This window comes from Anopheles moucheti, chromosome 3 (genome assembly GCF_943734755.1).
Source record: "Anopheles moucheti chromosome 3, idAnoMoucSN_F20_07, whole genome shotgun sequence".
NCBI lineage: Eukaryota > Metazoa > Arthropoda > Insecta > Diptera > Culicidae > Anopheles > Anopheles moucheti.
In genome coordinates this window covers 67,007,682-67,022,439 of record NC_069141.1, presented here as the reverse complement: position 1 = coordinate 67,022,439, position 14,758 = coordinate 67,007,682, and the positions used below count along the sequence as shown (strand labels likewise).

At 47.0% G+C, this 14,758-nt stretch overlaps 4 protein-coding genes across 4 annotated transcripts; 1 reads left to right on the top strand and 3 right to left on the bottom strand.

The window, feature by feature from the left end:
• Positions 1 to 1,770: 1,770 nt before the first annotated feature.
• On the top strand, positions 1,771 to 6,696 carry LOC128305244 (mediator of RNA polymerase II transcription subunit 23). Its single transcript, XM_053042610.1, has 7 exons — positions 1,771 to 1,877; positions 1,971 to 3,910; positions 3,976 to 4,473; positions 4,538 to 5,165; positions 5,232 to 5,388; positions 5,471 to 5,915; positions 5,988 to 6,696. Exons 1-7 carry the CDS (start codon positions 1,833 to 1,835, stop codon positions 6,571 to 6,573), a joined length of 4,299 nt encoding a protein of 1,432 aa, XP_052898570.1. The 5' UTR covers positions 1,771 to 1,832; the 3' UTR covers positions 6,574 to 6,696.
• A 64-nt stretch (positions 6,697 to 6,760) lies between these two features.
• On the bottom strand, positions 6,761 to 8,568 carry LOC128305245 (probable cytochrome P450 4ac1). Its single transcript, XM_053042611.1, is given in 4 exon segments — positions 6,761 to 7,478; positions 7,550 to 7,814; positions 7,886 to 8,475; positions 8,477 to 8,568. Coding segments are annotated over 4 exon segments (1,656 nt in total). The 3' UTR covers positions 6,761 to 6,769.
• A 378-nt stretch (positions 8,569 to 8,946) lies between these two features.
• LOC128302937 (probable cytochrome P450 4ac1) lies at positions 8,947 to 10,713 on the bottom strand. The gene is made up of 2 exons (XM_053039789.1): positions 10,119 to 10,713; positions 8,947 to 10,039 (listed from the first exon to the last, which is right to left on the bottom strand). The coding sequence occupies exons 1-2, from the start codon at positions 10,711 to 10,713 to the stop codon at positions 9,039 to 9,041; spliced, it is 1,596 nt and encodes a 531-aa protein (XP_052895749.1). The 3' UTR covers positions 8,947 to 9,038.
• Positions 10,714 to 11,165: 452 nt separating this feature from the next.
• On the bottom strand, positions 11,166 to 12,965 carry LOC128305730 (probable cytochrome P450 4ac1). Its single transcript, XM_053043317.1, has 5 exons — positions 12,797 to 12,965; positions 12,333 to 12,722; positions 12,006 to 12,270; positions 11,581 to 11,942; positions 11,166 to 11,503 (listed from the first exon to the last, which is right to left on the bottom strand). The coding sequence occupies exons 1-5, from the start codon at positions 12,963 to 12,965 to the stop codon at positions 11,166 to 11,168; spliced, it is 1,524 nt and encodes a 507-aa protein (XP_052899277.1).
• Between the last annotated feature and the right edge of the window lie 1,793 nt (positions 12,966 to 14,758).

Sequence of the window (14,758 nt, the reverse complement as noted above, 5' to 3'; positions counted from 1 at the left end):
TCTAGACTGAAATCTTCATTATACATTTACAGATATGATTGTATTAAATTACGTAAAATACTGCTTATGTTTGCCATTTTAATTTAGAATATTATCGTGTTAAATAAATTGAAAAAAAACTTCAAATCTTATCATCCACCGATGCGAAGAAAGCATAAGTGTGCGTGCGATGGTTCAAATGTTTGCCTCGTCGGAATCGGTACTAAAATCACAGCTACATCACACAAAACCAGACAGGTAGAAAACAGGTTATTTAGTTCCATGCCTTCTATTGCTCTTTTCTTCACACACAAAAAAGCACGGACATTTTATCTGGCTTCAGATGGAACCTTTGCGTTTTTTTTTTTTCGTTTTGTTTTGTCCTGTTTCATTTTCTTCCTTCTTCAATGGCTGATCGTTTCGTGCGATGTCTAAGGTGCTGTTTGATTCTTTCCCTTCGTCTATTCATGAGGTTCCTCTCGAGCTCGCAGACGATCGTTCACTATCTAATTCTTGGTTAACCCGATGCGGTCGGAGTGTCTCCCTGCTCTGGGAAGCATTTTATCATCAGCCATGATTGTCATCTTCATTTCACATCACGTTCTCGAATACACTTTCAACAGTTGTCCGGTCTATGCTGTATCAGAAGGAGTTCTGGAAACGCTGAAAACACTACAAATTTTGACTTTGACCAAAGGCTGATGTTTGCATCTCATGTATACCCAAACCAACCAACCTATGGGTAGCAAGACAAAAAATTAGTTGAATGTAGCTTATATTAGCGAAAGAACAAATAAATACGAGTTCAATAAGCTATTTATTTATCAAATATAACTGCACCAAATTAGATATTTGAGTCTTAGCTAAACCTCACACGTCTTCGGTCTGGCAAAACCAGATCCACCATCAATTTCTCCGCAACCATCACGGCTGGACGGAGGCGCCATCCAAATACGTTCTCATTAGGAAGTCGACGGACGCTACCCTAAAGAACCAACCGGCGACAAGTGTTTTCGTTCTTGCGTTCAGCGCAGAAACACAATCTTCTGATCATAATCATTTGCGTGCATGTTTCTGTACTGTTTGCAGATCATTTGAAACGTGCTTAGAATGGGCAAAAGGTTCCGTATGGTTATTTATGGAAACTAAAGTGCAAATGGCGACTGGGGGAGCTATCCTAAGAACGGACGGGCGACAAGTTTGTCATCGATGGGCGCGACGAAACCGGCGAAGATGGCCCCAGCACAAGGCATTGACCTACAACGTGACCTATTTCGTAGATTTTGTTTGCCTTTTTATCGTAGTCACTGTTCGCGAGATTTTCAGATTGACATGGAGATCCGTTAAATACTGTTATTGCAGCTGTAGCTAAGAATTGAAATGAAGCGTTGAAAGGAAGTTCTCATATTTAGTTTTTAAAATAAGTAAGAAAAAGACGCCAATTCAATAAATTTTCATACTTCGTGTGGTTTTTTATCCTTCTTTCCTTTTCCCTGCGTAATAATATTTTACCCTGACAATTTTTATTTTGCAATTTTAATGTAGCATTTTTAATTATGCTAACCAAAATTATTGTGTTATCAAAATTATGAATTTACGAAAATTATAATATTTTTTGAAACTGTCGTTAAGTTTCGGTGTTCTTGTTCCGAGCCGGATTGGAACGATTCGTTCGTTAAATCGTGTCATTCCGATCCGGAACAAACGTACCTTCGCTCATCACTAGTTCGTACCATCACTAGCTATTGTTTACATCGGCAAAGCGGTGTTTGGTTTCGCTTCGCAAAGGCGGTGTGTGAAAATTTATCTTTTTGGTATGAAATAGTACATTTGGACTGTAAAACAGTGCAAAAATGTCTGCTGAATTAAGAATTGTAAAGCTTTTCGAGGAGGTTTTGGTAAGAAACCTAATGTTTGGTGCATTTTCATGTTGTTAGTTTATGCTGGCGACATGACGAAGAACTTGCTGCTAACGAGGATGTACATTTTAGGAGGACAAAAACATTGTTCCCAGCTTCGATGAGGAAGAACAGCGCAAAAAGACTGAAGAGGGTTACAAGAAAATCGGTACACTGTTCGGTGCGATGACACCGGAGGTGAAGGAAGCATCCATCCGTAGCTACCTAGGCTACGTGGCTACCGTGAACCATCAGAACCGGGTGCACAACTACCTGCAGGTGATGAACCGTATGGTGGCTTTGAACATCATTCCGGCCAAACTGTTGTGCGATCAGCTAATGTGCTCGGATAAGCTGGTGTACAAGAATCCGTGCTTTTGGATCGAAGCGTTTCGACTGATCCGGAAAGTGATCGGCGGCGTGGATTACAAAGGTGTGCGAGAAATAATGAAGTGCTGCAAGGAGAAGGCTCTTTCATTCCCGGCTAATGTGAGCGTTAACATTTTACCACAGCTGCTCGAGCTGATCGAACTGATCGAGCATATCTTCAACCGGAATGCGTGCCTGCTGCCGGCGTACTTTATCATCAACGAAATCAAGAAAACCGACTACCAGAACATGCACTGGCGAGTGTCGAACCTTACGGCGAACTTCATTGAGGAGTTTGTTTCTGTCGCCCAGATGCTGTCAATCATTGGACACTCCTCTATGCTACCAATCGTGGAGCATTCGTCGTACGCGGATAATCTTATCATACCGTGGAAACTGGACCCGGATACGCTGAAACTTGCGCTCCGGGGCAATCTACCGTACGATGAGGAACTGCTGCAACCACAGGCCCGTTTATTACGGTTTGTACTGCAGCAGCCCTACTCGCGCGATATGGTATGCTCTATGCTAAACTTCCAGAAGCAACAGAAACAAAAGTGTGCCGCGCTCGAGGAACAACTGGTTTGGCTAGTGCTGAACGCAATGGAATATTCGGAAAAGGAAGGAACGCAGGCACAAAATACGGCCGGTACAACGATGAATGAGCATGATAACGATCAAAGCCACACGCAGTGGGTCTGGTTGCATCTGAGTTCGCAGCTGATCTACTTCGTACTGTTTCAGTTTGCAACCTTTCAGAATATTGTGAACGCACTGCATGAAAAATTGGCCGTGCGCAATCTGCGCCGCGGACGTGATCACCTGATGTGGGTGTTTTTGCAGTACATATCGGGCAGCATACAGAAGCACTCGATACTGAACTTTTTGCCGATATTGAAACTTTACGATATACTCTATCCGGAGAAGGAATCGTTACCGGTGCCGGACAATAGCAACCCGAACTGCACACATCAAATGGCACCGACGTGCATCTGGATTCATCTGATGAAACGTGCCCAGACGGAGAATTACAACATAAATCGCCCGATACCGATCGCGTTGCGGTTGCATTTTGAGTACCTCCAGCATCTAGCAATGCCCAGCAACAATCCGACACTGTTCATGGGATCCGAGTATCGGTTCGCGTTGCTGTGCAATGCATATTCCACCCAGACGGATTATTTCTCCCGTCCGATGCAAGCACTGATTGATACAATATTGGGCAACAGCAAAAACCCGCAGGCAAATATGGTTGGTGGTGGCGTTCAGTCACTTCCAACGGCTCCATTGTCGATGCGCGTGCTGGACAGCTTGACCATACACAGCAAGATGTCGTTGATACACAGCATTGTGATGCACATGATCAAACAAGCGCAAAACAAAAGCTCAATACCGAACGGAAATAACATGGCGCCGGCTCTGGTGGAAACGTACTCGAGGTTGCTTGTGTACACCGAAATCGAGTCGCTTGGGATAAAGGGATTTTTAGGCCAATTGTTACCGCAGGTATTCAAATCGCAAGCCTGGGGCATACTGTACACACTGTTGGAGATGTTCTCCTATCGGATGCATCACATCCATTCGCACTATCGGGTGCAACTGTTGACTCATCTCCATTCATTGGCATCGGTACCGCATACGAACCAGATGCAGCTACACTCTTGGTATGTAAGGGTTGTTTACGTATACAACAAAAAGTCTAGCCTTTTCTTTTCTATTTATATTTTAGCGTTGAATCGACGGCTCTTCGTTTGATCATTGGGTTAGGTTCGGTAGAAGTGCAGGCACAGTTGTCACGCTATCTGAGCGAACCGAAACCCCCGGGCAATATTGTGTCGGCAGAAAGTGAAGAACTGAACCGAGCGCTCATACTGACGCTTGCCCGGTCGATGCACATCACCGGCACTGGAAACGATCCCCAATCGAGCGCTTGGTGTAAGGATCTTCTTCAGAATATTATGCTGAACACGCCCCATGCCTGGCCCCAGCACACACTGTACTGCTTTCCGACGGTGCTGAACGAATTCTTCATGCAGCACAACATACCGAAGGAAAGTAAGCAGTTGCTGAAGAAAACGGTCGACGAAGAGTATCGCAACTGGGCGTCAATGACGAACGAGAACGACATTATCGCTCACTTCGGCATGACGGTGAACCCGCCACTGTTCCTTTGTCTGGTGTTCAAAATGATCATCGAAACGGATGTAATCAGCCCGGTTGCATACAAGTGAGTAGAATGCATCATGAATGCTGTATTATGTCCTGGTATTTACCTTCCTTCATTTTGACAGAATTCTGGAGCGCATTGGCGCCCGGGCTCTTTCGACACATCTACGGAAGATGTGCGATTATCTGCTTTTCGAAGTGGCCAATTCGGGCGGTGGGGCGCACGTGAACAAATGTGTCGACACGATCAACGATATGATTTGGAAGTATAACATTGTAACGATCGATCGGCTGGTGCTGTGTCTGATACTCCGCACGCTTGATGGTAACGAGGCACAGGTTAGCTTCTACATCATACAACTGCTGCTGCTGAAAACAACCGAGTTTCGTAACCGGGTGCAAGAGTTTATTACGATCAACTCGCCGGAACACTGGAAGCAGAACAATTGGCACGAACGTCATCTGGCTTTCCACCAGAAGTTTCCGGAAAAGTTTGCTCCCGATGAATCCGTTTCACATCCAACGCTACCGGTGTACTTTGGGAACGTTTGCCTCCGGTTTCTGCCCGTGCTGGACATTATCGTGCACCGGTTCTTGGAGGTGCCGACACAGCTGAGCAAAACGCTTGACGTTATTCTCGATCATCTGGGATCGTTGTACAAATTTCACGATCGCCCCATTACCTACCTGTATAACACGCTGCACTATTACGAGCGTAAACTTCGAGATCGTCCACAGCTGAAGAAACGCTTGGTAGGTGTCAATGCACGTTAAGGGACGTGCTGTGTGAGTAACAGTATGTGTGAATATTTTTTGCAGGTTTGTACAGTAGTGGGATCGCTGAAGGATGTACGCCCGGAAAATTGGGCCCTAACCGAAGCCTATCAAGCATACATGATGACGAAGGAAACGGACAATGTCAACTGGGTGCCGGAGTTGAGCTATTACATCAATCTTGTTCGTCGCATGCAAGACAGTAAGTGCCCCGTTCTGGACAAACGATCTTCTCTTTTGTTTGGTATTGCTTAATTCATAATCCATTTTCTGCCCAACAATAGCTATGGATGGGAAAAACATATTTTCCGGCACAGACTGGCGTTTCAATGAGTTCCCAAATCCTCCGGCCCACGCACTTTATGTAACTTGTGTAGAGCTACTCGGATTACCGGTGGGACCCAATGTGGTAGCGAACAGTATCATCGATGTGCTGGTCAAGGGGTATACCGTGGTTCCGAACGCCGTGATACACAACTGGGCCAACACGATCGGACTGATTATGGCTGCACTGCCGGAAGCTTACTGGAGCGTAATTTACGAGCGCATGCAGGGCGCACTAAATTCGAAAGCCATGAAGGAATGGGTCTACCGACAGAGTCCGTTCGAAATGTTCAACTTTAAGATCGTGAAGGAATCAATGCTTGACCGGAGCTATGTAACGGTGCTAGCGATTGTGCATAGCATTTTCCATCACTTTGGAATTGGCCAGCTGGCCACTGTTACTGAGTGAGTGTGGATGAATGTCATTTAGCTGTTCCGTACGTAATATGGTGCATTTTCCTTTCTTTTTCTTTGTAGATCGATAAAGGAAAAATTGAAACCGCTGGTCCACACCGAGTATCAACTGATCTACGTTTGCCACGTGGTTGGACCATTTTTACATCGTCTAAGCATCGAACGTGTTCGCGCTGTCGCGGATATCACGCTTATGCTATACGAGCTGTTGGAACAGGTGGACAAAGCACAGCCAACGCAACCGATACGCTATATGGATCCGATTTGCGATTTACTGTATCACATCAAGTACATGTTCGTTGGTGATACGATGAAAACGGAACTGGAGGCTATCATTCGCCGTTTGCGGCCAGCACTGCAAATGCGTTTGCGGTTTATCACGCGCCTGAATGTCGAGGAAATCGGTGTCGATCAGAAGGCTGCAACCGCACAGGGCGTTGCAAACTCGGCAACGGGAGTAACCGCAACCGGTACAGCTTCCGGTACGCCCGGAGCCGCGCAAGGCGTTGTAGCACCAGGACAGGGAGCAGCCGGCTCAGCCACTGGATCACAACAACCGACACAGGTGAGCGGAGTTGCGAATCCAAATGTTGCGTTACAGCAGCAACTGCAACAGCAGATGGGTCAGGGCATTCAATCGCATCATTAAATTTAAATGCGTAACTTCATCCGGAGCATGGCGAACATTGCAAACATTTCTACATATTATCATAGGAAGTAAGGACAAGTTCTGTAATGCTAGAATACCATAAATATAAAAAGTCTATACTCTTCTTGGCCATTATCGTACTAATGCCTTTATTACCCATGCTTAAGAAATGTAAAGAAATCCCACCTAAAACGATCTACCTGTTGCGTCGTTCAAATTTAACCATTATCGGATCTTTGGTGCGTAATATCATATCCGCCACGAAGACCAGCTCTTCCCTCTTGGTGATCGGTAGGACGCGGAAATTCATCAGTATCGCACTCAGTACCGTTTTGAGCTCCAGTATAGCAAACCGCTGACCTATACAATTCCTTGGTCCTGCACTGAACGGAACGTACGCATAGGGACTCCGTTCTGCAACATTCTCCGGCAGAAAGCGATCGGGATCGAAATGCTCCGGGTCGGGAAATACGTCCGGATCGCGGTGCAGATCGAATATGTGCACATTGAACAGGGTATCCTTCGGTACAAGCCGATCACCAAACATGGTGTCCTCCGAGATGTTGCGCGAAATGAAAGGAACCGGCGGATATAGACGAAGTGACTCCTTCAGTACCATATCCATGTACTTCAGCTCGTTATAGTCGCGCTGAGTGAACTCCGCTCCATCCGCATCCGATCGCGAAGCAGCGATCTGTTGCAGTTCCTCGTACAAACGCTGCTGTACTTCTGGACTGTGTGCAAGCAGCAGCAGCGTGAAGATGATTGCCGCGGACGTCGTATCGTGCCCTTCGAACATGAATGTATCCACCTCCTCACGAATGCCTTCCTCGTCGATCTGCTCCTTAGCCTCGGCGGCTAGCAGCGTGTCCAGCATGGCGTACCGCTGTTTAAGGTTGGTATAGCTAAAATATTAACAGAAGTTATGGTTCCATCACTTGACTTTGTTTGTTCCAGTGTTTGCTGTTCTACTTACATATTTTCCTCCGAAAAATCTCCAATGTTTTGAATGTTTTGATGAAACTGCTCACGTCGTTGCTGTATGATCGACTTCGTGAAGGCGTGCACCGGTTGTAGTAACTTGCTGAACTTAGCCTGCAGTCCGCTGAGCTTGTAGTTGAAGTCCTCAAACAACCAAGGATTCATAAGCCGCTGGAGCAGCATGGTACCAATAGCTTCTATTTTACTACGATACTCATTCGCCAGTGTCATCGAGTCCAGCTTAATGCCCATCGCCGTTTCTACATTCAAAAACAAAGGGATGTTTTCTTGCATTTGTACACAAACGGTAGCTACGCATTCCATCTCTTACCGCAAATGGTATTAAGCGTAAACTTGGTAGCGATTGGCTGCAACGCCACCGGTGTACCCTTATCGGCGTACTGTTCCAGCTGCGTCACCAGACCTCGGCACTCCTCCTGGAAGGTGATTAAGAAGCTGGGCAAGATGTTGAAATGGAACGCGGGCGTTAAAATTCGCCGACGATGTTGCCACTTCGAGCCAGTGCTATTCAGCAGTCCAATGCCGAGAAACGTGTGCAGCAGGGTATATATCATACCCTTGTCGATGAGTTTCGCACTCGACAGGAGCGGCTCGACGTCTTTCGCCTGTATTGCGTTTAGATTGAGCAATCCGCGTACCAGAATGCGGTAAGTGTCACCATACTTAGCGGCCCATCGACGCGGCAGTTGGAACGTACGCTGTTGATCGTTAAACAGCAGATTGTGAGCGTTGCCCAGCAGGGGCAATGCTTTAGGTCCGGGGAATTTCTTTCCGGCACGGTACGGTGTCGAAAACTGGACGTGCAGTTCGAATAAAACGAGCAGTAGCACTACGAACAGTAAACCCACGGTCAAGATGTCCATCTCTTTCGGAGTGTGCAAATGAACTAAGCCGCTCTGAACCTACCAGCGGATGACTTGGGCAGCAAGATTTGAGGCGATCTTGGACTTTGGCGAGGGATGAGCGCGTTGAGTCTGTTTGATACGCAAGCATGACGAGTGCAAAATTGGTACGGCGGTGAATAACTGACCCCAAGGGTAGTAGCTGATGATTGAAGCAGAGCCTTTTTGGCGATCCCCAATGTGGTGCTGATAACCTCCTAGAAGCTCCCCTGGAACATGTTCTTTTAGAGAGACTCGCCTGCAGCTTCTGAGCTTCAAATTTAAATAGAAATATTTGTGTATTGTATGCGCTAAGCAGATAAGCTATATTGTTTGCCTACTACTGAAAATATACCTAAATTTGCGCAAAATGCATAAGAATTACAGACTGCCTTGCAAGACGGTTCTACTGTTTGTCAACAGTTGATAACCGGCCGGCTCGTAGTTCCCCTGTACGTACAGATCTTCACGTGTTGGCTGGAGTGTTGATAGCGCGGCTGCGGGTCGTTCTAGTTGTTCGTAAACAAACGGTATGATAACGCCTACCGATCAGCAGAGGGCGGTTGTCCGCCAACACTACTCTCACGCACTACGCCTTTCGAAGCGAACCCTCAGGGGAGTAGACGCACGCAAAACAAGATCAGCGATAAAGCGAATTTCCGTACGCTTCGTCACGGGTAGAATGCGATAGCGCAGCACCAGATAGGCGACAACTGTTTTGATTTCCAGCAGCGCATACTTCTGCCCAATGCAGTTCCGTTGACCCGCGCTGAACGGAACATAAGCGAACGGGTTGCGCTCGGCAATCCTTTCCGGCAGGAAGCGATCCGGATCGAATCGGTCCGGGTCGGGGAACTGTGCCGGATCACGATGCAGATCAAAGATGTGCAGATTGGCGATGCAACCCTTGGGTATGACGCGACCGTCCGGCAAATTAATCTCCTCCGTTACGGTGCGCGAAATAAATGCAACCGGTGGCCACAGCCGAAGGCACTCCTTAATGACGCGATCGAAGAACTTCAGAGAGTTTAAATCGTTCGTGGAGAAATGCTCATCGGTTGCCACCTTTTCCATGTGCAGCTGTTGCAGTTCCTGGTGCAGACGCTCTTGGATTTCCAGCTCCCAGGATAGGGTGAGGAAGATAAAGACCAGCGCAGATGCGGTCGTGTCGTGTCCTTCAAACATGAACGTGTCCACCTCCTCCCGGATGCCGTCTGCATCGATCAGTCCTTGGGTTTCGGCCGCCAGCAGTGTGTCCAGCATGGCGTAGCGTTTCTTCCCACCGAATGCAGTGTTGTACAGCGAATGATCATCGTCTTGGGTGGTTTCTGCCGAGCTAAGATCCTCTAGCTTTCCCTGCACGAAAAGTTCGCGCCGTTGTGTGATGATGCCGGTCGTGAAGAGATACAGGGGTTTCAGCAAGCGTTGCATCTTTCGCGCGTATCCCAGCAACCAGTACATCCAGTCCACATAGAGCCAGGGACGAACGGCACGATTAAGCAACATATCGCCGACCTTGTAGATACCTTCACGATATTCCCGAGCACCGTCCAAAGTGTCCAGTTTTACGCCCATTGATGTTTCTGTTCAAGAGACGAGATTGTGCGAGCGATCAGAGGAAGTTCTTCTTGGTGTGAAATTACCTTACGCAATCATACCCACCACATATGGTGTTCAGCGTTAACTGGGACATTGCAGACTGTAGGTCCACCTCCACCGCTTCCAGACCCGTCCGCTGGGAGTCAACTTTGGCGGCAAGCTTTTCACTCTCCTCGCAGAACGTCCGATGGAATTCGTTCAGGATGTGAAAGTGAAACGTTGGCGTAAGGATACGTCTCCGCTGGAGCCACTTGGCGCCCGCACTGTTCAGCAGACCAATCCCAATGAACGGATGCAGAAACCGATACAGTATGCTCTTGTCCGTGTTGCGTCCTCCGCTCATAAACGGTTCCGCCTCCTGCCAGCGTGTGATGTTCACCGAAAAGAGGTGACTGTTTAGCCACAGTTTGTACGTTCCCCCGTACAGATTGGTCCAGTAACGGAATGCATCGAACGTTTTGGCTGCATCCATTCCACGGGTGTAGTACATCGTACCGATCAGTGGCCACACCGGCGGACCCGGAAATTGCCGAAAGGCAACGTACGTTGAGCCGCGCTTATCAATCGCATCCCAAACTATCCAAAGCAACAGTACGACCAGCACGAGAATTACTGAAACAGGCACTTGGGAAAGTACTACGATCCATGCGGATGTCATGTTGAACACTGAATGCAAAAAGCGAACCGTTATTGCCGAGTAGGGCAGGAGCAGGTTGATTGTTTGCGTGCAAGATGAAGGCGTAACCGATAAGAACTATGCACTAGCCGTTGAATGCCATTCATTTGTGCAACACTGCATTTGTTGTCACTCTGGCTATGGCCGTCTTAGATGCCGTGTTTGTAAACTAACTGTACCGTAGGTCAGGGAGTCCATGCGTGGGAACTAGACAGCAGTAGGACGCCTAGAACGGTCCCCGGAGACACTATTCGTAAGATGACGAAAACACTATTTTCTTTGTCAGCAAATAATTGGACGGATTGGATGGTCCGCGAATTTTGGCGCATTATTGTAGGCTTTTAATTAGTCACCATAGCTTCCACAATCACCAACCAAAAACTAGAACCACTAAAGCTTGGAGTTAAAGAATAAAGAAACATGCGAGTACGTTTCTATCTTCTTACTAAACGCACCTTCAGCGGAGTTTTAGCGCGAAGTACAAGATCGGCCATGAACACAATCTCTTCACGCTTCGTTACCGGCATCAGGCGAAAGCGGCGCAACAGCGCCACCAGAACCGTTTTGATTTCGAGTTGAGCAAACTTCTGCCCGATGCAGTTCCTTGGTCCAGCGCTGAACGGTACGTACGCGTAAGGGTTGCGCTTTTCCGCCACGTCCGGTAGGAAACGATCGGGTTCGAAGCGGTCCGGGTCGGGAAACTGTGCCGGATCCCGATGTAGATCGTATATGTGGACGTGCGTGATTGTGTTATGCGGGAAGGTTGTCCCATCTGGAGCAAGAACAAGCATATTAATTACAAAAACAATGTTTCGTTTTCGCTAAAAACGCGTTTGAGCGTATTCTTACCCACAGCCAGTTCACCGGAGGTAGCGCGTGAAATGAAAGCAACCGGTGGATACAACCTTAGCGACTCCTTTATCACACGATCCAGATACGGAAGGTTCTGGTAATCCTGCACCGAAAGAGGGACGGTCCCCGTAGCCACGCGTTCTAGTAATTCTTCCAGCTCCCTGAAGCAACGTTCCTGCGCGTCCTGTTCGATCGCTAGTAGCACTAGCGTAAACATGATCGCGGCAGCCGTTGTGTCGTGTCCTTCGAACATGAACGTATCCACCTCTTCCCGGATGCCTTCTTCGTCGATCTGTTGCTTCGCTTCGGCGGCAAGTAGAGTGTCTAGCATGGCGTACCGATGTTTGCTGCCAAAGTACCTAAATAGAGCAGGGGAATATTAGTAACACAAAACAAAACCTCGAACTTAGAGTGTACGGTACATGTTTTCCTCGCTGCTGGAATCGACGAGCTGTGCCTGAGCTTGAAAGTTTTCCCGACGCTGGCGAATGATGCTGCGCGTGAAGTGATGAATGGGTTTTAATGACTCGGCTAGTGGTCGATCGTAACCCAATAGCCGGTATACTCGATCGCTGTACAACCAGGGCGACATGGTACGATGGACCAACATTTCACCAACTTCGTACACCTTTTGCTTGTACTCATCCGCTTCGTTGTACGCATCGAGCTTCACGCCCATGGCCGTTTCTGGCATTTGAAAAGGGTAGAGTGAGAATATTCCGCCTTTGCTAACGACTTCCAACACTTACCACAAATGGTGTGCAGTGCGAAGCTTGTCACAATGGACTGCAGCACAATCTCCTGCCTTCCATCCGCTTGGTGATCCAGCTGGCGCACGAGTTTTTCACTTTCCTCCTGGAAGATGGTTAGAAATTTGGGCAGTATGTTGAAGTGGAATGCCGGTGTCAATATGCGGCGTCGCTGCTGCCACTTGGAACCCTTGCTGCAAAGCAATCCATCACCCATGAGCGGATGAAGAAACTTGTACAGGATGCTTTTGCGGGTGTGCTGTGCACTGGAGAGGATCTTTTCCGCTTCCTTAACGCGTGTAATGTTCAGTATTACTTTGCCATCGATCCACTGTCGATAGGAGGCCCCATAGCGGTGTGCATTCTCACGAGCATAAGCAAATGTTTGAACTATAAAAGATTTGTTGTTATTGTTGTGAATAGATTCATTGGTACTTCCGGCGGAAGATTTGAACAACACTTACCGGGATTTTTGAACAAAAGTTCTAATAAGTTGCCCAGCACCGGTACGATTCTTCCTCCGGGATAGAGCTGAGCGGCCCGATACCCATCCGTTTGCTTCGATTGATAATCGCGCACGAGCAGAACGGCAACGCAGCTGCCTAAGATGAATACTAGTACTGTGATCAACATCTTGGCAATGCCTACTGCTGCCGGGATTAATCCGCTTGATTGGAAATGCGGCACACTACTAACGTGCTAAACGGCGGTGCTGTGAGGCAGTACCTGTCGTACGTGCCAGCGATCATGCTTAGCCCCTGATGATGCCGGTGACCAGGTCACAACAATTGAGGAAGTAATGAAGTCCGGTTCTCAGTAGTCGATACCGGCAATCCCACGCCTGATGGGGTGTGTGCAAAGCCGATGGCCGGCACCTAATAATCACCTTAATCGGTGCAAGCGTTTTGCACGCCTGCAGGGCAGCAAAAGGTGCACAGATAGTTCAAACGATGCCAGCGAGAGGTTAGATGTGTGTCAAGATGGCAAGCGCTTCTTAGCTAGACTATGTTGCAATCATTTTTGTTTTTTTTTTCTACAACCGTTCTGTTCTAGGTGAAAGGGCTAACCGGTGTTTAACCGATTCTTATTTGCCACAAGCCAATCTAGATTCTCCTGCATTCTTTGTGATTAATTCCTGGTGCTGTGAGAGCTATTTAGAGAAATTACTAGGTAAACCGGTTGGCTGGTAACTCAGTGTTAACAACTTTTTCTTCTGCTTTTTTTTTGTTTTTGCAAGTTTCATTATTATTACGGATATTACGATACATAAAACATGTTAGCTGAAATTGGATTATCACTGAATTCCTATATTATTACTCCTACTAAATCTACTCCATCATTGCTCCTGCGAGAGTTCCATCGCCCATTAGGGCATGATTCATTTTATTTGCAATCGTCTGTCAGTACCGGCCTGAACATTATCGTTCTATTGTCATCATCGGGATCACTATCGACGTAACTCCCCTCAGTACCCCATCTCCGGTGTTGAATCTTTAATGACCACCGTTGCTGATGAGACTTAGGTTGACTTCATTGCTGTTCATGGTGGAACATGTAATCGGGACATTGTCTTCATCGCTCGTTCCAGTTTATTGGACGGGCTCATCCTAGACACCGGGGGATTCACTATCCCGCAACGTCCAGGTGTGAATTACATCTGGTGAACGCAAATTATCGAGATTCACTTTTCGCAAGTTGTGCTTCGAGTTTCTCCTGTGGTGAGTTAATGGAAGTGGAAGCCTTCCAGCATTAATTTAATGCACCGTTTTTACTTTCGCTCCTTTCAATGTAGGCGACAATCGTTCCATTATTGGATCGTAAGCTATTATCTTAGGATGCTGACGAGAGCTGGTCGTTCGCCGGACACTTCCCATCTGATGAATATTAATGTTGATGTGTGAGCACGGTTTAGCGCAATAGAGTATTGCGACTCATGCGTTTAGTGTACGGCTATAACTTGTAAATAAATCGTAATTGATAGCGTCAAATCAACGGAAAACAATTAAATTAATTTCGGATTCACATTTACTCTAGTGCAACAGCAACTGTTTTCTATAGTGTGATTAATTATACAAACTCTTTATTTCATAGTAGATAGTACATTCCTTGAAATTAATATTCGGAAGCAACGAGTGAAGAATTTGTCCAGGCTTTAGTTAGTTAGGTAAGGAATATTTAAAATAAAAAATGAGAAGTAAAGCGTTTAATCATTAATCTTATCGCTTTAGATTAGCAAAGTGAGGACCGACCATCAAGGATTCGCTTGGCTTCTTCAACACACGCTTCTCCGATTGTGCCCGGTCGAAGATTTGTCAAACCAAGAACCATCCGAGCTCCTTTCTTCAAATATGCATACCCCAGTCCCGGAGTACCATTTAAATATTTCTTCCAGGACCTTGGATCCATGTTTGAAGGACACTTTCCGG

Coding starts and splice junctions, on each gene's coding strand:
- LOC128305244 (XM_053042610.1), top strand. CDS start 1,833: ATGTCTGCTGAATTAAGAATTGTAAAGCTTTTCGAGGAGGTTTTG. Junction 3,911..3,975: donor CAGATGCAGCTACACTCTTG/GTATGTAAGGGT, acceptor TTTATATTTTAG/CGTTGAATCGACGGCTCTTC. Junction 5,166..5,231: donor CACAGCTGAAGAAACGCTTG/GTAGGTGTCAAT, acceptor TATTTTTTGCAG/GTTTGTACAGTAGTGGGATC.
- LOC128302937 (XM_053039789.1), bottom strand. CDS start 10,713: ATGACATCCGCATGGATCGTAGTACTTTCCCAAGTGCCTGTTTCAGTA. Junction 10,040..10,118: donor AACGCTGAACACCATATGTG/GTGGGTATGATT, acceptor TCTCTTGAACAG/AAACATCAATGGGCGTAAAA.
- LOC128305730 (XM_053043317.1), bottom strand. CDS start 12,965: ATGTTGATCACAGTACTAGTATTCATCTTAGGCAGCTGCGTTGCCGTT. Junction 12,271..12,332: donor CGCACTGCACACCATTTGTG/GTAAGTGTTGGA, acceptor TTCAAATGCCAG/AAACGGCCATGGGCGTGAAG. Junction 11,504..11,580: donor CTCCGGTGAACTGGCTGTGG/GTAAGAATACGC, acceptor TTCTTGCTCCAG/ATGGGACAACCTTCCCGCAT.